We start from the raw sequence: 22627 nt of genomic DNA, 5'->3' as shown, positions 1-22627 counted from the left end.
GCCAACTTGAATTTGTCATAAATATGCAGTCTCCCAGAATTATAGATTTGGTGTTGCCTGCTGGCTCTCAAGTTATGACAAAGGAATTCTTCATTGCAGCGGCAATGTCTTCCATTTTGAAGACTCAAATGGCTACGAAGCTACGAAGAGATAAAATATAAACATTTTTATAACAAAACTGGTTGAGTCCAGGGATCTGTCACAGCCCACTAAGGGAAAAGGTAGGGCAAATAAAGTCAGAGCTCCCTTAGTGACAAAAGAGATAGAGAGCAAGATGAAGCAGAAAAAGAGCGTGGATGGCAGATGTCAGGTCGAGAATACATTTGAGAATCAGGCTATATATAGAAAGTTCAGAAGAGAAGCGATAAAGAAAATAAGAGGGGCAAAGAGAGGGTATGAGAATAGATTGGCAGCCAACATAAAAGATAATTCAAAATTCTATAGGTACATAAATACTGTAGTAAACGATTAGTAAGAGGAGGGGTGGGGACGGTTTGCGACCAAAAAGGAGACCTACACATGGAGGCAGAGAGTATGGCTGAGGTATTAAATGAGTACTTTGCATCTGTCTTCACAAGGAAGAAGATGCTGCCATAGACATAGTAAATGAGGTGGAGGAGACACTGGACGGGATAAGAATTGATAAAGAAGAGGTACTAGAAAAGCTGGCTGTACTTAAAGTAGATAAGTCACCAGGACCATATGGGATGTATCCTAGGACGCTGAAGGAAGTGAAGGAAGAAATCGCGGAGGTACTGGCCATAATCTTCCAATCCTCCTGAGAAATGGGGGTGGTGCCAGAGAACTGGAGAATTGCAAATGTTACACCCTTGTTCAAAAAAGGGTGTAAAGATATACCCAGTAACTACAGGTTAATGGGGAAGCTTTTAGAAACAATAATCAAGGACAAGGTCCGGGGAGCGTCGAGAGAGGCGGGAGTCGGCGAGAGGCAGCGGCCTATAAAGGCTCAGCAGTCGGGCAGTCCGGGGAGAGAGGCGGGAGTCGGCGAGAGGCAGCGGCCTATAAAGGCTCAGCAGTCGGGCAGTCCGGGGAGCGTCGAGAGAGGCGGGAGTCGGCGAGAGGCAGCGGCCTATAAAGGCTCAGCAGTCGGGCAGTCCGGGGAGAGAGGCGGGAGTCGGCGAGAGGCAGCGGCCGATAAAGGCTCAGCAGTCGGGCAGTCCGGGGAGAGAGGCGGAGCTTGTACTGCTCCAGCTGGTAGAGAAAGCAAAAAGAAGTGGAAAGAAATCAAAAGGTGACGTCACAGCCAAGGGTGTAAGTGTTTGGCTGGTGATTGGTGAGTAGTTTTTCTTTTTCTTTTTTATATCAGCAGTAACTTTTAACATTGTTGTTGTCAATTTAAGGGTATCTAAGGGTTAAGTCATGGCAGGAGAGCTCGGTCACGTGATATGCTCCTCCTGTACCATGTGGGAACTCAGGGATGACACCAGTGTCCCTGACAACTACATCTGCGGGAAGTGTATCCGCCTCCAGCTCCTGACGGACCACGTTGCGGAGTTGGAGCTGAGGGTGGATTCACTCTGGAGCATCCATGATGCTGAGAATGACGTGAGTATCACGTGTAGTGAGTTGGTCTTATCGCAGGTGAAGGGTCCACAGCCAGATAGGGAATGGAAGACCAGCAGGAAGAGCAGTGCAAGGAAGGTAGTGCAGGGGTCCCCTGTGGTCATCCCCCTGCAAAACAGATACACCGTTTTGAGTACTGTTGAGGGGGATGACTCATCAGGGGAGGGCAGCAGCAGCCAAGTTCATGGCACCGTGGTTGGCTCTGTTGCACAGGAGGTCAGGAAAAAGAGTGGGAGAGCGATAGTTATAGGGGATTCAATTGTGAGGGGAATAGATAGGCGTTTCTGCGGCCGCAACCGAGACTCCAGGATGGTATGTTGCCTCCCTGGTGCAAGGGTCAAGGATGTCTCGGAGCAGCTGCAGAACATTCTAAAAAGGGAGGGAGAACAGCCAGTTGTCGTGGTGCACATTGGTACCAACGACATAGGTAAAAAAAGGGATGAGGTCCTACAAAACGAATTTAAGGAGCTAGGAGCTAAATTAAAAAGTAGGACCTCAAAAGTAGTAATCTCGGGATTGCTACCAGTGCCATGTGCAAGTCAGAGTAGGAATCGCAGGATAGCGCAGATGACTACGTGGCTTGAGCAGTGGTGCAGCAGGGAGGGATTCAAATTCCTGGGGCATTGGAACCGGTTCTGGGGGAGGTGGTACCAGTACAAACCGGACGGTCTGCACCTGGGCAGGACCGGAAGCAATGTCCGAGGGGGAGTATTTGCGAGTGCTGTTGGGGAGGAGTTAAACTAATATGGCAGGGGGATGGGAACCAATGCAGGGAGACAGAGGGAAACAAAAATTGACAAAAGCAAAAGACAGAAAGGAGATGAGGAAAAGTGGAGGGCAGAGAAACCCAAGGCAAAGAACAAAAAGGGCCACTGTACAGCAAAATTCTAAAAGGACGAAGGGTGTTAAAAAAACAAGCCTGAAGGCTTTGTGTCTTAATGCAAGGCGTATCCGTAATAAGGTGGATGAATTAACTGTGCAAATAGATGTTAACAAATATGATGTGATCGGAATTACGGAGACCTGGCTCCAGGATGATCAGGGCTGGGAACTCAACATCCAGGTAGTATTCAACATTCAGGAAGGATAGAATAAAAGGAAAAGGAGGTGGGGTAGCATTGCTGGTTAAAGAGGAGATTAATGCAATAGTTAGGAAGGACATTAGCTTGGATGATGTGGAATCTATATGGGTAGAGCTACAGAAGGGCAAAAAACGTGAGTGGGAGTAGTGTACAGACCTCCAAACAGTAGTAGTGATGTTGGGGAGGGCATCAAACAGGAAATTAGGGGTGCATGCAATAAAGGTGCAGCAGTTATAATGGGTGACTTTAATATGCACATAGATCGGCTAGCCAAACTGGAAGCAATACGGTGGAGGAGGATTTCCTGGAGTGCATAAGGGATGGTTTTCCAGACAATATGTCGAGGAACCAACGAGGGGGAAGGCCATCTTAGACTGGGTGTTGTGTAATGAGAGAGGATTAATTAGCAATCTCATTGTGCGAGGCCCCTTGGGGAAGAGTGACCATAATATGGTGGAATTCTGCATTAGGATGGAGAATGAAACAGTTAATTCAGAGACCATGGTCCAGAACTTAAAGAAGGGTAACTTTGAAGGTATGAGGCGTGAATTGGCCAGGATAGATTGGCGAATGATACTTAAGAGGTTGACTGTGGATGGGCAATGGCAGACATTCAGAGACCGCATGGATGAACTACGACAATTGTACATCCCTGTCTGGCGTAAAAATAAAAAAGGGAAGGTGGCTCAACCGTGGCTATCAAGGGAAATCAGGGATAGTATTAAAGCCAAGGAAGTGGCATACAAATTGTCCAGAAATAGCAGCGAACCCGGGGACTGGGAGAAATTTAGAACTCAGCAGAGGAGGGCAAAGGGTTTGATTAGGGCAGGGAAAATGGAGTATGAGAAGAAGCTTGCAGGGAACATGAAGACGGATTGCAAAATTTTCTATAGATATGTAAAGAGAAAAAGGTTAGGAAAGACAAACGTAGGTCCCCTGCAGTCAGAATCAGGGGAAGTCATAATGGGGAACAAAGAAATGGCAGACCAATTGAACAAGTACTTTGGTTCGGTATTCACTCAGGAGGACACAAACAGCCTTCCGGATATAAAAGGGGTCAGAGGAGGAACTGAGGGAAATCCTTATTAGTCGGGAAATTGTGTTGGGGAAATTGATGGGATTGAAGGCCGATAAATCCCCAGGGCCTGATGGACTGCATCCCAGAGTACTTAAGGAGGTGGCCTTGGAAATAGTGGATGCATTGACAGTCATTTTCCAACATTCCATTGACTCGGGATCAGTTCCTATCGAGTGGAGGGTAGCCAATGTAACCCCACTTTTTAAAAAAGGAGGGAGAGAGAAAACAGGGAATTATAGACCGGTCAGCCTGACCTCAGTAGAGGGTAAAATGATGGAATCAATTATTAAGGATGTCATAGCAGCGCATTTGGAAAGAGGTGACATGATAGGTCCAAGTCAGCATGGATTTGTGAAAGGGAAATCATGCTTGACAAATCTTCTGGAATTTTTTGAGGATGTTTCCAGTAGAGTGGACAAGGGAGAACCAGTTGATGTGGTATATTTGGACTTTCAGAAGGCTTTCGACAAGGTCCCACACAAGAGATTAATGTGCAAAGTTAAAGCACATGGGATTGGGGGCAGTGTGCTGGATTGAGAACTGGTTGTCAGACAGGAAGCAAAGAGTAGGAGTAAATGGGTAATTTTCAGAATGGCAGGCAGTGACTAGTGGGGTACCGCAGGGTTCTGTGCTGGGGACCCAGCTGTTTACACTGTACATTAATGATTTAGACGAGGGGATTAAATGTAGTATCTCCAAATTTACAGATGACACTAAGTTGGGTGGCAGTGTGAGCTGCGAGGAGGATGCTATGAGGCTGCAGAGTGATTTGGATAGGTTAGGTGAGTGGGCAAATGCATGGCAGATGAAGTATAATGTGGATAAATGTGAGGTTATCCACTTTGGTGGTAAAAACAGAGAGACAGACTATTATCTAAATGGTGACAGATTAGGAAAAGGAGAGGTGCAACGAGACCTGGGTGTCATGGTGCATCAGTCATTGAAGGTTGGCATGCAGGTACAGCAGGCGGTTAAGAAAGCAAATGGCATGTTGGCCTTCATAGCGAGGGGATTTGAGTACAGGGGCAGGGAGGTGTTGCTACAGTTGTACAGGGCCTTGGTAAGGCCACACCTGGAGTATTGTGTACAGTTTTGGTCTCCTAACTTGAGGAAGGACATTCTTGCTATTGAGGGAGTGCAGCGAAGGTTCACCAGACTGATTCCCGGGATGGTGGGACTAACCTATCAATAAAGACTGGATCAACTGGGCTTGTATTCACTGGAGTTCAGAAGAATGAGAGGGGACCTCATAGAAACGTTTAGAATTCTGACGGGTTTAGACAGGTTGGATGCAGGAAGAATGTTCCCAATGTTAGGGAAGTCCAGAACCAGGGGTCACAGTCTAAGGATAAGGGGTAAGTCATTTAGGACCGAGATGAGGAGAAACTTCTTCACCCAGAGAGTGGTGAACATGTGGAATTCTCTACCACAGAAAGTAGTTGAGGCCAATTCACTAAATATATTCAAAAGGGAGTTAGATGAAGTCCTTACTACTAGGGGGATCAAGGGGTATGGCGAGAAAGCAGGAATGGGGTACTGAAGTTGCATGTTCAGCCATGAACTCATTGAATGGTGGTGCAGGCTAGAAGGGCCGAATGGCCTACTCCCGCACCTATTTTCTATGTTTCTATGTTAACAGTCACTTGGACAAGTGTGAACTAATTAAGGAAAGCCAGCATCGATTTGTTCAAGGCAAATTGTGTTTACCCAACTTGATCGAGTTTTTTTATGAAGTAACAGAGAGGGTTGATTAGGGCAATGCGGTTGACGTAATGTACATGGATTTCCAAAAGACGTTCGACAAAGTGCCACATAATAGGCTTAGCAGCAAAGTTGAAGCCTATGGAATAAAAGGGACAGTGGCAGCATGGCTACGATATTGCTTAAGTGACAGGAAACAGAGAGTAGTGGAGAACGGTTGTTTTTCTGACTGGAGGAAGGTATACAGTGGTGATACCCAGGGGTCGGTACTAGGACCATTGCTTTTTTATATATAAATGATTTAGATGTGGGTGTACAGGTACATAAGAACATAAGAACATAAGAATTAGGAACATGAGTAGGCCATCTAGCCCCTCGAGCCTGCTCCGCCATTCAACAAGATCATGGCTGATCTGGCCGTGGACTCAGCTCCACTTACCCGCCCGTTCCCCGTAACCCTTAATTCCCTTATTGGTTAAAAATCTATCCCTTTGTGACTTGAATACATTCAATGAGCTAGCCTCAACTGCTTCCTTGGGCAGAGAATTCCACAGATTTACAACCCTCTGGGAGAAGAAATTCCTTCTCAACTCAGTTTTAAATTGGCTCCCGCGTATTTTGAGGCTGTGCCCCCTAGTTCTAGTCTCCCCTACCAGTGGAAACAACCTCTCTGCCTCTATCTTGTCTATTCCTTTCATTATTTTAAATGTTTCTATAAGATCACCCCTTATCCTTCTGAACTCCAACGAGTAAAGACCCAGTCTATTCAATCTATCATCATAAGGTAACCCCCTCATCTCCGGAATCAGCCTCGTGAATCGTGTCTGTACCCCCTCCAAAACTAGTATATCCTTCCTTAAGTAAGGTGACCAAAACTGCATGCAGTACTCCAGTTGCGGCCTCACCAATACCCTATACAGTTGCAGAAGGACCTCCCTGCTTTTGTACTCCATCCCTCTCGCAATGAAGGCCAACATTCCATTCGCCTTCCTGATTACCTGCTGCACCAGCAAATTCACTTTTTGGGATTCATGCACAAGGACCCCCAGGTCCCTCTGCACCGCAGCATGTTGTCATTTCTCCCCATTCAAATAATATTCCCTTTTACTGTTTTTTTTCCCCAAGGTGGATGACCTCACACTTTCCGACATTGTATTCCATCTGCCAAACCTTCGCCCATTCACTTAACCTATCTAAATCTCTTTGCAGCCTTTCTGTGTCCTCTAGACAACCCGCTTTCCCACTAATCTTTGTGTCATCTGCAAATTTTGTTACACTACACTCTGTCCCCTCTTCCAGGTCATCTATGTATATTGTAAACAGTTGTGGTCCCAGCACCGATCCCTGTGGCACACCATTACCCACCGATTTCCAACCCGAAAAGGACCCATTTATCCCGACTCTCTGCTTTCTGTTTGCCAGCCAATTCTCTATCCATGCTAATACATTTCCTCTGACTCCGCATACACTTATCTTCTGCAGTAACCTTTTGCGTGGCACCTTATCGAATGCCTTTTGAAAATCTAAATACACCACATCCATCGGTACACCTCTATCCACCATGCTCGTTATATCCTCAAAGAATTCCAGTAAATTAGTTAAACATGATTTCCCCTTCATGAATCCATGCTGCGTCTGTTTGATTGCACTATTCCTATCTAGATGTCCCGCTATTTCTTCCTTAATGATAGTCTCAAGCATTTTCCCCATTACAGATGTTAAACTAACCGGCCTATAGTTACCTGCCTTTTGTCTGCCCCCTTTTTTAAACAGAGGCGTTACATTAGCTGCTTTCCAATCCGCTGGTACCTCCCCAGAGTCCAGAGAATTTTGGTAGATTATAACAATTTCAAAATTTGCAGATGACACAAAAATTGGAAGTATAGTGAACAGTGAAGAGAATAGTGATAGACTTCAAGAGGATATAGACAGGTTGGTGGAATGGGCGGACACGTAGCAGATGAAATTTAATGCAGAAAAGTGCAAGTGATACATTTTGGTCGAAAGAATGAGAAGAGGCTAAACTAAATGGTACAATTCTCAAGGGGGTGCATGAACAGCGAGACCTACGTGTGCACAAATCGTTGAAAGTGGCAGGGCAGGTTGAGAAAGCTTAAGGGATCCCGGGCTTTATGGATAGAAATATAGAGTGCAAAAGCATGGAAATTATGATGAATCTGTATAAAACATTGGTTCGGCCTCAACTGGAATATTGGGCACTGCACTTTAGGTAGGATGTGAAGGCCTCAGAGAGGGTGCAGAAAGGATTTACGAGAATGGTTCCAGGGATGAGGGACTTCAGGTATGTGGATAGACTGGGGAAGCTGGGGTTATTCTCCTGAAAGCAGAGAAGATTGAAAGGAAATTTGATAGAGGTGTTTAAAATCATGAGGATTCTGAGAGAAACTGTTCCCATTGTCAGAAGTGTCGAGAACCAGAGGACACAGATTTAAGGTGATTGACAAAACAGAAAGGTGACATAAGAAAAAACTTTTTTACACAGCAAGTGGTTAGGATCTGGAATGCACTGCCTGAAAGGGCGATGAAGGCAGATTCAATCACTGCTTTCAAAAGGGAATTGGATAAGTACCTGAAAGAAAAAAATTTGCAGGGCTACAGGGAAAGGGCAGGGGAATAGGACTAGCTGAGGTGCTCTTGCAGAGAGCCGGCACAGGCTTGGCAGGCAGAATGGGCATCTTCTGTGCTGTAATCATTATCATTCTATGATTCTATGAGCCCACAGGCTCACTTGAATCTTAAAGATAGCTTCATTACATTAGTCTTGGTTGTTTTTGATTTTTGCAATTTTATTAGGCAGTAGATTTGTCAAAATGATGTGTGTGGAGTGAGTGAACATGAGCTCTCTGGACTAAAATTCTATTGTCAATGGCCCGTTTTAAAATATGGCTTGAAGTTTGTACAAAATGTGTGGAACAGCCAATTTTTACAATTCTTTCTCTGGGACTCAGCTACCAGTGAGGAACCACTGCACTAATGTATTCAGCATTACTGTATATGCAAGTATGGGAAGATATAAATCAGCTGAAATATATATCTATGCAACAGAATAATGAATATTGGCAGCTGCAGTTCTATAGTATCTGTTTTGTAACAAAATCACAAAGCACTGCTCACAATGAATTAATTTTTAAAATATAACCCAGATGGTGAGTTGGGGTTTTCTGCAGTCGGTATCTGATATGATCTGGGCAGCTCTTCTACCTCTGTTAGTAATGTTTGTATTGCTCTAATACAATGCCAGTGCTGCAAGCTCTTGACAGAGAATCTCATACAGCTGGCACTGACCCCAAATTGAACTTCACAGATTCATACGAACATAGGAAAAGACCAGCTGGTCCAACTAGCCTGTCCCGTCCAGTTGTGATGCCGCATGATTCAGGTCAAGAGATTACCTACTCCCTTGATGCCACATAGTCTCCAGGGAAAGGTAAAAAAACAGATCAAAAACACAAGGAATATTCTTCTCTGATCGTACTAAGCGACTGAAACTAGTCCATAAGACCACATTGCCACACTGACCATGACATATTATTTGATACCTACTCTTCCATGATGCAATCTCTAGCCCAGCCAAGAAGTGGCCCAGCTCTCTCTTGAAGGTACACAGTAAATCAGTACTCACCACACAGACGTTCTAACGGTTGGCGACCAGGAAGACCCAATAAAATAAAAGCCCTGGTGCCCACCTCAGTGAATCTGACCAGTCTATTCTGTGGTTACCACTGCATGGTGCGAGCCACTGGCACCAGCCCAGGACTGAATTGACTTCACAAAACATCATAACAATTCTTTACTCTTTCACCTATTTTCAAATGGTCACCACATGGCTACTTTCACAGGCTGTGCGCTGCATAAGAACATAAGAAATAGGAACAGGAGTAGACCATACGGCCCCTCGAGCCTGCTCTGCCATTCAATAAGATCATGGACTCAGCTCCACTTCCCCGCCCGCTCCCCATAACCCCTTATCCCCTTATCGTTTAAGAAACTGTCTATTTCTGCCTTAAATTTATTCAATGTCCCAGCTTCCACAGCTCTCTGAGGCAGCGAATTCCACAGATTTACAACCCTCCGAGAGAAGAAATTTCTCCTCATCTCTGTTTTAAATGGGCGGCCCCTTATTCTAAGATCGTGCCCTCTAGTTCTAGTCTACCCCATCAGTGGAAACATCCTCTCTGCATCCACCTTGTCAAGCCCCCTCATAATCTTATATGTTTCGATAAGATCACCTCCCATTCTTCTGAATTCCAATGAGTAGAGGCCCAACCTACTCAACCTTTCCTCATAAGTCAACCCCCACATCCCCAGAATCAACCTAGTGAACCTTTTCTGACTGCTTCCAAAGCAAGTATATCCTTTCGTAAATATGGAAACCAAAACTGCATGCAGTATTCCAGGTATGGCCTCACCAATACCTTATATAGCTGTAGTAAGACTTCTCTGCTTTTATACTCCATCCCCTTTGCAATAAAGGCCAAGATACCATTGGCCTTCCTGATCACTTGCTGTTCCTGCATACTATCCTTTTGTGTTTCAGGCACAAGTACCCCCAGGTCCCGCTGTACTGCGGCACTTTGCAATCTTTCTCCATTTAAATAATAACTTGCTCTTTGATTTTTTCTGTGCATGACCTCACACTTTCCAACATTATACTCCATCTGCCAAATTTTTGCCCACTCACTTAGTCTGTCTATGTCCTTTTGCAGATTTTTTGTGTCCTCCTCACACATTGCTTTTCCTCCCATCTTTGCATCGTCAGCAAACTTGGCTACGTTACACTCAGTCCCTTCTTCCAAGTCGTTAATATAGATTGTAAATATTTGGGGTCCCAGCACTGATCCTTGCGGCACCCCACTAGTTACTGGTTGCCAACCAGAGAATGAACCATTTATCCTGACTCTCTGTTCTCTGTTAGTTAGCCAATCCTCTATCCATGCTAATATATTATCCCCAACCCCGTGAACTTTTATCTTGTGCAATAACCTTCTAGAAGTCCAAATACACCACATCCATGGTTCCCTTTTATCCACCCTGTTTGTTACATCCTCAAAGAACTCCAGCAAATTTGTCAAACATGACTTCCCCTTCATAAATCCATGTTGACTCTGCCTGACCAAATTTTGCTTTCCCAAATGTCCTGCTACTGCTTCTTTAATAATGGACTCCAACATTTTCCCAACCACAGATATTACGCTAACTGGTCTCTTGTTTCCTACTTTTTGTCTGCCTCCTTTTTTAAATAGGGGCGTTACATTTGCAGTTTTCCAATCTGCTGGGACCTCCCCAGAATCCAGGGAATTTTGGTAAATTACAATCAATGTATCCACAATCCCTGCCGCTACTTCTCTTAAGACCCTAAGATGCAAGCCATCAGGTCCAGGGGATTTATCTGCCATTAGTCTCATTATCTTACTGAGTACCAAATCCTTAGTGATTGTGATTGTGTTAAGTTCCTCCCTCCCTATAGCCCCTAGACTATCCACTGTTGGAATATTGTTAGTGTCTTCTACCATAAAGACTGATACAAAATATTTGTTCAGTGTTTCTGTCATCTCCATGTTCCCCATTACTAATTCTCCGGTCTCATCCTCTAAGGGACCAACATTTACTTTAGCCACCCTTTTCCTTTTTATATACCTATAGAAACTCTTGCTACTCTTTGACTCTTTCACCTATTTTCAAATGGTCACCACATGGCTACTTTCACAGGCTGCACTACATGAATAATGCAACTATGAATTATGTTTCAGAAATGACAACTGCAATGACATACTACAGAGGAATACTAATGCCACTAAATGGTCACCTTGCCCTGTTTAGAGGAAGTTATCATCTACCATTGTTTTAGGGAGTGTGTGTTTTGTGTTGCTGTTGAATTTTTCACACACAAAAAACTGTAGGTATATACTAAAGTCTACTCTTCTTAATTCAAAGTTAATTCAAATTATCTGACAATTAAATATTTTAGCACTAAATTCCCACTTTGCTTTTGCACTTACATTACTGAATTCAAATTGGAAAATTCAATTTTGTTTTTGCACGAAAAACAATTTTGTAGTCATCAGGAATAGAGTGTATAGTACAGTTGCTCTCTTGATAGTTTAGTGGATAAGTTCCCAGTGTGGAATTAAACCAAAGAAACCAAAATATCCCAGGTGTGATTCCCCGTCGGTGCTGAGTTTACCAATCATTACATTAGCTGGACTAAGAAGCGGGAAAATCAGCCCTTGCTCATTATCCAGTGACCTCTGCCAGAAAGTATCTGTGTGGAGGTCAGGTGAAGACCGCATTGGGTTCGGCTGTGAGGTCATGCACTGTCCAATATCCTGCAGAAGCACATTTTCTATGCTCACAGATCAAGTATGGTCATTTGGACATATTCATATTGAGGGAATCATATCTTAGCCCGAGTCAGTGGCTTCAGAAGAGGAGGCAAGTAAATTGAAGTGACTAATTCAAACCACTGAACAATTTACAATGAAATCAAACAGGGCTCTAGAAGCACTCTAAGCCTAATATGCTCTAATAATTAATAATAAACATTGAGAAAATTGAATAACCACATGTTAAGTGACTCGGAACAAGCAGATCTGGTTGTAAACAAACAGACAGGACGATCCATTCAGTCTGTCCCACATGCTTTGTGCATCATAATATATTAATTCCCTAACCCATCCAGAACCACGTGATCTCCTGCAGAGTGCAGCCTTTAATTCCAACCCTCAGTCACACGGAACATACTTCACTTACGTGTAAACTTTCAGGACAAAATCCTTTTCCTCTCGGAGTTCGGAAATAGATGGCAGAACGTCCATCATACTCAGCACTGCGCAGCCATACGGGCGCCGGTACTGCACGTGTGGGGGGCCTTTCTTCGAATCATTGGATAACATCCGACCTTGCAAGGACACAGGGATAGGTGAAACAAAATGCTCTCGCCTCAGAATTCCTGACTATCACTGACTGCTTGCAACAAGTTGTGCTGGAATTGATAATTCCGCAAACCTACGACCGCAATTCTGACATTTGAAATATATTAAACACAGTTTTTTAAAATCACATTTTTACTTCCCCTCTCCCTCCCACGCTCTGCCCCTCCTTCAGCTGAGTGACCTGCTCCATACCTGCAATAACACCTTGAAACCAGGGCAAAGCACGACCCTGGTGATTATCCCTCTGTGCAGGGAAGCCCCTATCTCTCACTGTAGCACAACTTGAGTTCAGGAATGTTCACTGGATGGGTGTAGAAAGGGAGGGAGGGGATGGGAAAGGATGGGGAGGGGAAAGAAAGGGGAGGGGAAGCAAAAGGAAGGGAAGGAGAGGGAGGGGGAGGGGAGGAGGAGAGGGAGGGGGAGGGGAGGAAGAGGGGGGAGGGGAGGGGAGAGGGAAGAGGGAGGGGGAGAGGAAGGGGAGGGAAAGAGGACGGCAGGAGATGGGAGGCGAGCTCACTCTGGCAGCTGTGGAGCTATGAGGCCCTTCTGTCCCCACAGAAATACAAGTATAACAACGTTTTGTGGCCATTTCCTGAGCGACCAGCAGTGATCCCTTTAAGTACTTCTGCTTAGGCCGCTCATCACTAGTACGAGTGGGCGAAGCTTGGTGGAGCTATTGAGGCAGGGGCTCAAGCCTTAAAATTGCAACGACAACATTAGGATAGCAATTTGCACATGTAAGTGGCCTACCACTTGTTTCTGGTGGACACTGCAGCTACCCAGGGGTAGGCTCTTTTCAAAATGGCGGCAGCCAGAACGTGGGTGCTAATGGAGAGGTAAGTCTACCAACCCATTTTGAGGCCTTTACTGCCCCAATAACACCATTTCTGGTCAGTTAAAATCAGGACCTCATATCGTGTGCCCATGAACCTTCGCCCTTCGCCTGGTATCTCAATGATTTTTTAAACATCCTCATCAAATAATAGTACAGTGTAATATACAAGACCATGCAATACTTTAAAATAACACTCAAGTTTGACTTATCCATTCTGATGGTTTGCCAACTATTTCACTTTTTAAGCTCTCAACAATAGACTGTTGTAAACATCAAGGGTTTACCTATTCGTATGACATTAGCAACGATGTAGAGATCTCGCTTCAGATCCTTATTACTGAGATCCTGAAAGTCCAAAGATAAAAAGCAAAGTTACAGCAGGCAAACAATAGCGAGGATCACAGGCAGAACTGTAGTCAGCTGCATAACTTGAGGTAGGTGCTGCAAAGAGGTGTAATTAATTCTATCAGTATAGTCATTAAATTAATTTTTAAAAACATCATTAACCGCAGTCAGCATTTTAAGCTGAGATTCAGCGTTTCAAAAGAAAAATAAACTATTTCCACTGAGATTAGCGTCAAGTAATCAGATCAGATGGAGGGTTGGATTAGAGCCAATGTATTTGAGGAAGAAGATTTTAAGAGAAGCTGCTGACTTCTTAGCAACGTAGCTACAGGTATATTGTTGTCCCACTACATGTCCACAAACATTATGTCCTGCAACACTTCTTATGCCAACATTCATAATTTATAAACCTCCTATGTAAACATTTATACTTGCATTCTGTATGTAAACATCTTATAATGGGAAAATTGTAAGTAACTATTTCACCAAACTGATTGAAACACTTAAAATGCTTTCTGGAAAATGAATTTGGCTACTATTTTTATCCTAACTGAAATTTCTAATGTTCAAAAGTGTTTTTAAACAAAATAAGATATTACATATTTCATCATATAACCTGATTAAGTGTATCCATTGAATTGTTTTTTTAAGAGTTTTAATACCTTTATTAAAGTTTTTACTTGAAGGCCTCAGCCTCTTCCAAATAACTTGTTTGCCCAAATAGAAACCACTGGCACAAGGGTATGAGAAGAGATTCGTAAATTAAAATACTTCCTAATAGGTGTGTAACAACAATGGGATACTTCTGGCGGTAGCTTATAGGCTTCCTCTCTGTAATGCCTTTCTTGGCTGAACACCTTCTTTTAATACTACAATTTTCTTGTTCCTTCGGTGCAGCTGGGCTTTTGCTTCTGGTATTGGTCTGTCCCCTAGGGTTGACTTGCTTGAGGTTATGGATTTGAGTCACTTTGTAGATGTTGCTGGACTGCCTCACCTTCCACTTGTGGGTACAGAACATGAAGGACTTTCTTTGGATAATGAAGGGAACAATCCCAAAAGTCCAGAATATCATGGAGTAAACATTACTGTCCAGTTAAATAGATCATCATGTTTTTAGAGTATTTATCAATGCCAGCGGGGCATGTATTAACTAAGAGATTGAGAATTGTGAGGAGGATGCAAGGCGATTTAGATAGGTTGAGTGAGTGGGCAAACACATGGCAGATGCAGTATAATGTGGATAAATGTGAAGTTATCCACTCTGGTAGGAAAAACATAAAGACAAAGTATTAGTTAAATGGTGATAGCTTGGGAAATGTCGATGTACAAAGAGACCTGGGTGTCCTTTTACACAAGTCATTGAAAGCAAACATATAGGTGCAGCGAGCAGTTAGGAAGGCAAATGGTATGTTGGCCTTCATTGCAAGAGGATTTGAGTACAGGAGCAAGGATGTCTTACTACAGACCACACCTGGTGTATTGTGTGCAGTTTTGGTCTCCTTACCGCAGAAAGGATATACTTGTCATAGAGGGAAGTTCACCAGACTGATTCCTGGGATGGCAGGACTGTCACATGAGGAGAGATTGGGTTGACTAGGCCTATATTCACTCGAGTTTAGAAGAATGAGAGCGGATCTCATTGAAACGTATAAAATTCTGACGGGGTTGGACAGACTGGATGCGGGGAAGATGTTTCCCCTGGCTGGGAAATCTAGAACAAGGGGTCACAGTCTCGGGATACGGGGTAGGAAATTTAGGATTGATATGAGGAGAAATGTCTTCACTCAAGGTGATGAACCTGTGGAATTCTCTACCACAGAAGGCTGTGGAGGCCAAGTCACTGAATATATTTAAGAAGGAGATAGATAGATTTCTAGACACAAAAGGCATCAAGGGGTATGGGGAGAAAGTGGGAATATGGTGTTGAGATAGAGGATCAGCCATGATCATATTGAATGGTGGTGCAGGCTCAAAGGGCCGAATGGCCTACTACTGCTCCTATTTTCTATGTTTATACATTGGAAATTACTGAGTGATGTTAACATACAAATGTTCACTTACTGTAAATGGGTAAGTATCTCCATTAAAATAGCAGAGAGAGAAATATGATATGAGCATTTATGTGATAACATTGTTCACTGTAATGTTCAGGTTTACATGATGCACAACGTATTAATATATCCTTTATCAACCTGCACCTGGTACTCCAGCTTCTCCCCATCAATAGCCATCAATGGAATGATTTTAGAAAATGTAGGCTCCTTTGCATACCTTGGTAGCTATCTATCAAAGAATGAGATATAGCACCACATTAACAGTGTTTCAGCAGCTTTTGGCTGCCTGAGGCCCGTGTCTTTGATGAAAAAGGGCTGAATGTATCTGCAGAGATTATAGTTTACAAGTTTGTTGTTCTCTCAACCTTATTTTGTGGCACTGAAACCTGGGTAACATACAGAAGGCATCTCAAGACGCAAGACTCCAGAGTGCTTCCACCAACGATGCTTATGTAAAATCCTTCAAAATTCATCTGAGCTCAGCAAGAGTTAGTTGTCAAGGAACCTTCATCAAGGGAGGGAGCAGTTAGTTTAACTGGGCAGGGAAGGACTTAGATGTCCAACTGCCAACTTCCTGTCCAAGGAAGGAACAAAAGAAGAAATACATGGTCCACGGATAGCAGTGGTAGACTGGCCTGTTTAAGATAGAGTCGATCAGACAAAGAGAGAAAAGGCTGACCAGGACATGTTAAGTTAGTCCACTATCAGGGATAGTGTGGCATGCTTTGTTGTTTTACATATTACAAGCAGTGTTATGGAAGAAGTTAAAATTCCAGATTTACTACTGTTTTCAGTTATACGTAACATGTAAAATAAATGAGCTTCTTGATTTTTTATTCATTGATCTCGTCTCACTGAAGTGTTCATCAATTCCTCTTCTCGGAAGATTTTTGAAGTGCATGAAGTCACTCATGAGATTATGGCATCAATTTTTTTTAAACGCCAGGCTTTTATCTTTATGGTCCCAAGTCACATTATCGTAAGGTGAGATATTGAACAATAAGGGCAAACTTCTGATTGTAATGGATGCAGGGTCCGCTTACAGGAAACACCAGTAACACTGAACCCGAGAGGATATCTAGAACAGACCTGAAATTTGTAACAGTCATCCTGTGACAGAGAGTATTGTCAAACACAAGGAAGCACTGCCAACCAAGACATCATAAAGTCTATTCATTTAGGCTTGGATGATATATTATTTAGCAGATGTTAAATGTATGCATTTAAAATGCTATTCCTCGTCAATCTTATGAGCTTCACTCAAAAAAACTCCAAATCACTTCAGAACCTGCCACCAGCCTCCTATCCTATAGTAAGTCCCACGATCACTCTGCCCTCAATAACCTCCATTGGCTTGCCATTCCTCAGTTCATTGAATTCAAAATCGTTGTGTTTGTCGACAAACCTCTCCAGATTCTTGCCTCTCCCTTTTTGCCTCTGTAACCTCACCCAGTCGTATGTTTCTGCTCACATCCTCCACTCTTTTATCTCTGGCCTACTTCTTCCCTATATCAATTGCAAAACCTTCAGCCCTCTTGCCCCCAAACTCTGGAATTCTCTCCCTAAACTCCTTTACCTGGTTACATCTCTTCCCACATTCAAATTCACACCTCGTTGACAGCACCTTTGGCCACCTGCCCTAGTTCCCCCTTTACCCTTGCTTCCAACTACCCCATTGTGGAAGTGTCTTGGGACATTTTGCTACACTAATAGGTCCTGAACAAATGAAAGTTGCTGTTGTCTTTATATATATTCTGTACTGTGCGGACGACGCCTGAGTCTGTGCACATACAGAGGCTGAACTCCAGGACATAGTCGACGTATTTACTGAGACGTACGAAAGCATGGGCCTTATGCTAAACATCTGTAAGACAAAGGTCCTCCACTAGCCTGTCCTCGCCGCACAGCACAGCCCCCCAGCCATCAAGATCCACGGCGCGGCCCTGGACAACATGGACCATTTCCCATACCTCGGGAGCCTCTTATCAACAAGAGCAGACATTGACGACGAGATTCCAGTGCACCAGTGCAGACTTTGGCCGCCTGAGGAAAGAGTGTTTGAAGACCAGGCTCTCAAAACTTCCACCAAGCTCATGGTCTGCAGGGCTGTAGTAATACCCGCCCTCTTGTATAGCTCAGAGACATGGACCATGTACAGTAGACACCTCAAGTCGTTGGAGAAATACCACCAACAATGTCTCTGCAAGATCCTACAAATCCCCTGGGAGGACAGATGCACCAACATTAGCGTCCTTGACTAGGCCAACATCCCCAGCATTGAAACACTGACTACACTTGATCAGCTATGCTGGGCAGGCTACATTGTTCGCATGTCAGACATGAGACTCCCAAAGCAAGTGCTCTACTCGGAATTCCTTCACGGCAAGCGAGCCAAAGGTGGGCAGAGGAAACGTTACAAGGACACCTTCAAAGCGTCCCTGATAAAGTGCAAAATCTCCACTGACATCTGGGAGTCCCTGGCCAAAGACCGCCCGAAGTGGAGGAAGTGCATCCGGGAGGACGCTGAGCACCTCGAGTCTCATCACCAAGAGCATGCAAAAATCAAACGCAGGCAGCGGAAAGAGCGTGCGGCAAACCTGTCCCACCCACCCTTTCCCTCAACGCTTATCTATCCCACCTGTGACAGGAACTGTGGTTCTCATTTTGGACTGTTCAGCCACCTAAGCACTCATGTTAAGAGTGGAAGCAAATCTTCTTCGATTCCAATGATTCTGTACTTCAAGAGCCTAATGGGAGCTCCATCTCCTCATCACTATTGCCCAAAGGCTTCTCAGCCGATCCTATTTCCTGACACTAATTGAACCCTCATAGAGATTAGTGAACGTTTGTGGAAATAATCTCTGGATGGAATGGGAATGTGACAGCAACTGAATGCAGGGTGAACAAAAAAAAACATGTTGACAGAGCCATAAAATGTCCAGCCAGACCCCCACAAATCTCTGGGCAATAAATGTCAGTGTTGCCCTATTCCCATCAGTATTTGCCTTTTTTTTTTACAGCCTCAGGAATTGAAAGAGGTACAACAATACATATCACAATGCAAAGCAGTTCAAAAAAGCTCTATTCAGAAATTGAGCCTTTTTTGAGTTGTTTTGCACTATGGCCCTTAGTCCCCTCCATTGCTTCCCTGCTTCCTCTCTATGAACTGTTAGTCAGGCAATTTGTTGTTGAAATGATGGAATGATAAGTAACCCAAGTTGCAATTCCTAACGGGGAAGCGGGATTGGAATAGGTGAGAGCAATTTGACCCTTGGTTGCTCCCGAATCAAACTCTTCACTGCCTCCACACACACACACACACACCCCTAAACAGAAGAGAGGTGATTGAAAAAGGAAAGGGGAAAGAGAAGCAAGGGAATGAGGGAAAAAGTTGGAAAGAAAAATACAAGGAAGAAAAATAATGGAGAATCAACTAGAAAAGGAAGAATTAATCAAAAAAGAATAAGTGAATTAAAAAAAGGAGAGAGTAAAAAGGAGGAGAAAAAGGAAAGAGACAGGAAAAGGAGGGAAGAGAGAGAGAGGAAACAGGAAATAGGAAAAAGACACACATATGGAAAGAGTGAAAGAGAAAGGATAAAGCCACAGACAGAAGATAAATATGCACACATGGAAAAGGAGAGCCAGAAGAAAGCAGGTGAGAGCTTCTGCAGAACTGGCTGTTTTTTTAAAAAAGTAATAATTTTGGAAGCTATTGACTCCAATTGTTCTAATTGACATTGATAATTTTAATCTAGCCTGCCCGTTAGGAAACTGACCAGATCGAGTGCAACACTGGTTTTGCACCCTAACAACATCTTGCATTTATATAGTGCCTTTAATGTAGTAAAACTTCCCAAGGTGTTATTTGACACCTTTAGGTTTTAAGGAGAGTCTTAAAGGAGGAAAGAGAGGCGCAGACATTTAGAGAGGGAATTCCAGAGCTTCAGGCCTTGGCAGCTGAAGGCATAGCCACCAATGATGGAAATCGAGGATGCGCAAGAGGCCAGAATTGGACAAGCGCAGATATCTCGGAAGGTTGTAGGGCTGGAGGAGATTACAGAGATAGGGAGGTAGGGAGGGGCAAGCCCATGGAGGGATTTGAAAACAAAGATGCAAAGTTTAAAATCGAGGTGTTGCTTAACCAGAAGCCAATGTAGGTCAGCGAGCACAGGATAATGGCTGAACCGACATGGTACAAGGTAGGATATGGGCAGCAAAGTTTTGGATGAACTTAAGTTCATACAGAATAGAATATGGGAGGCTGGCCAGGAGTGCGTTGGAATAGTCAAATCTAGAGGTAACAAAGACATGGATGAGGGTTTCAACAGCAGATGAGCTGAGGCAAGGGGTGGAAGATGGTCTTTGTGATGGCGTAGATATGTGGTCAGAAGCTCATCTCAGGTCAAATATGACACCATGGTTGCAAACAGTCTGGTTCAGCCTCAGACAGTTGCCAGAAGAGGTATGGAGTTGGTGGCTTGGGAACAAGAGCGTGTGGCGGGGATCAAAGACAGTGGCTTTGGTCTTCCCAATACTTAGTTGCAGGAAATGTCTGCTCATCCAGAACTGAATGTCGAACAAGTAGTCTGACAATTTAGAGACAGTGGAGGGGTCAAGAGAGGTGGTGGTGAGGTAGAGCTGGATGTTGTCAGCGTACATCTGGAACGTGATGTGTTTTCAGATGAGGGACAGCGTGTAGATGAGAAATAGGAGTGGGCCAAGAATAGATCCTTGGGGGATACCAGAGGCAACGGTGCGGGAGCAGGAAGAAAAGTCATTGCAGGTGATTCTCTGGCTATGACTGGATCGATAAAAATGGAATCAGGTGAGCGCAGTCCCACCCAGCTGGATGATGAAGGCGTTGGAGGAGGATGGTGTGGTCAACCGTGTCAAAGGTTGCAGACAGGTAGAGAAGGACAAGAATGGGATAAGTCACCATGGTCACAATCACATAGATGTCATTTTTGGTACTGTGGCAAGGACAGAAACCCGATTGGAGGGATTTAAATATGGAGTTCTGGGAAAAATTGGCACCGATTTGGGAGCCGGCAGGTCATTCAAGGACTTTTGAGAGGAAAGGCATGTTGGAAATAGGGCAGTAGTTTACAAGGACAGACAGATCAAGGATTGTTTTTTTGAGGAGAGGGATGATGATTGCAGATTTGAAGGGGAAGGGGACAGTACCAGAGGAGAGAGAAAACCGTTAACAATATCAACAAACATGGGGGCCAAGAAGGGGAGTTGGGTGGTCAGCACTTTAGTGGGAATAGTATTAAGGGAGCAGGAAGTGGGTTTCATGGACAAGATTGGCTCTGAGCGGGCATGAGGGGAGATAGGAGAGAAATTAGAGAAATATGTGAGTTTTGGGCTAGGGCAGGAACCTCAGAGGAAGTTTGACCCAGTGGGCTAGGAGCAAGAAGGGAAGTGGCAGATGCAGCTGAACGGATGGTCTCAATCTTAGTGATAAAGAAGTCCATGAGCTCTTCGCACCTGTTGTTGGAGGGTGGAGGAGCTAGGGGAGAGGGGTTTAAGACAGCAGCTTACAGTAGAGAAAAGAAGCCAGGGCTTATCTTTACCTTCCAGGATGATCCTGGAATAGTGAGCAGTTTTGGCAGAGGAGAACAGGACCCTGTTTTGTGTGGTCCAGCCAGATCTGGTGATGAATGGCTAAACCACTTTTCCATCAAATACGTTCAAGTCTGCATCCCTTGGACTTAAGGGAGTGGAGATGAGAGCCATACTGGGGGAACGCGCAGGGTGAGAGAGTGTAATGGTTTTCATGGAGAGTAGTGCATCAAAGATGGTTCACACGATTTTATTCTCCATTGAAGACAGTGAAGAGTAATATTGGGCGGGATGTAAAACTGGCATCCCAACTGATCCCATGGGTTTCCCATCCAGCCAGTTAATAGTGACCTCATTGTGTTAGTGAGCCATGAGCTTAAAAAATATAAAAATAAAAGTATAATTTAGCTCCAAAACATCATGAACAGATGCTTGAAATCTGTGCATGCTGGTCGGGCACTGGCAAGGCTTGACTCCGCATTTGGTGACAGACAGTAAAGAGTTTAACATTCATGTATACTTTCTTCTGAATTAGTGAACCCTGTACTGCAAAACTAGAGAGTTTATCATTTCTAGCATTCTAGTGTCAATGGACTCAATTTTCCTCAAAGCATTTTTTTGGCGTACTTGAAGAGTTACGCCCGATTTTTGGGGAGCCTAAGTACGCCAAAAAAAGTTTCCCCATTGGATTTGTTCATTTTGGCTTGGCCTAACCCGACCTTTAGTTTTGGGGGCGAAGCTTGATATGCGCCAAAAAGATCGGGCTGCCATGGTAACCAGGGACACAATGCGAGCTGAAGGATACAGCCAGCTCCCAACACATTAAAAGAATTGAAAAACACATAGCAGCAACGTAGCTCCAACCCCGCCCAAACGCTCTCTCTCTGTGTGAGTGTGTGTGTGTGTGTGTGTGTGTGAGAGAGAGTGAACCGGGGACCGAGAATGGGACCGGACAACCTTCCTGTGTGTGTGAACCGGGGACCAAGAATGGGACCGGACAGCCTCGGGCGGGGTTGGAGGTAAGTTGCTGCTATGTGTTTTTAAATTCTTTTAATGTGTCCGGGCAGCTGCTGCGCCGATATCCTTACCTGCGCCGATTTCCTTAACTCTAGGGAAGGTTTTTCTGCAGAGGCCTAAGCACAACTGGAGTAACTCTCAGCTGGCCAAATTTCCCTAATTGGCGTAGGTGGCTGGTTACGCCCCCTTTGGCTGAAAAAAACCCTGAAATTAACTGACTTGCACTGGTGCAAATTGATCGGGGAAACTGTGGTTTTTCAACTTAGGCCAAAAGAGCAGCCTGCTCCAAAAAAACGGCACAAATCACTGAGGAAAATTGAGCCTTATGTTATTACCATGAGCTGCTGTTATTGTAGGATATGTTGTTCCTATATTAATATGAGCAGCATTCTGCTGTGATGTACTGTGTATTG

General features: G+C 44.2%; 1 protein-coding gene across 9 annotated transcripts in view; it reads right to left on the bottom strand.

The window, feature by feature from the left end:
* dock3 (dedicator of cytokinesis 3) overlaps positions 1-22627 on the bottom strand; it is a 1878236-nt gene that overhangs the window by 699576 nt on the left and 1156033 nt on the right. For all 9 annotated transcript variants that reach the window (XM_070895785.1, XM_070895788.1, XM_070895786.1 and 6 more), the window contains 2 exons: positions 13518-13578; positions 12217-12364 (listed from right to left, as the gene is read on the bottom strand). In XM_070895785.1, the coding sequence (XP_070751886.1) occupies positions 12217-12364; positions 13518-13578 (209 nt within the window). The remainder of the gene's footprint in view (positions 1-12216; positions 12365-13517; positions 13579-22627) is intronic.

Source organism: Pristiophorus japonicus, chromosome 12 (assembly GCF_044704955.1).
Source record: "Pristiophorus japonicus isolate sPriJap1 chromosome 12, sPriJap1.hap1, whole genome shotgun sequence".
Taxonomy (NCBI): domain Eukaryota; kingdom Metazoa; phylum Chordata; class Chondrichthyes; family Pristiophoridae; genus Pristiophorus; species Pristiophorus japonicus.
Note: the sequence above shows the minus strand (reverse complement) of the source record. Positions and strands in the feature narration are given on the sequence as shown.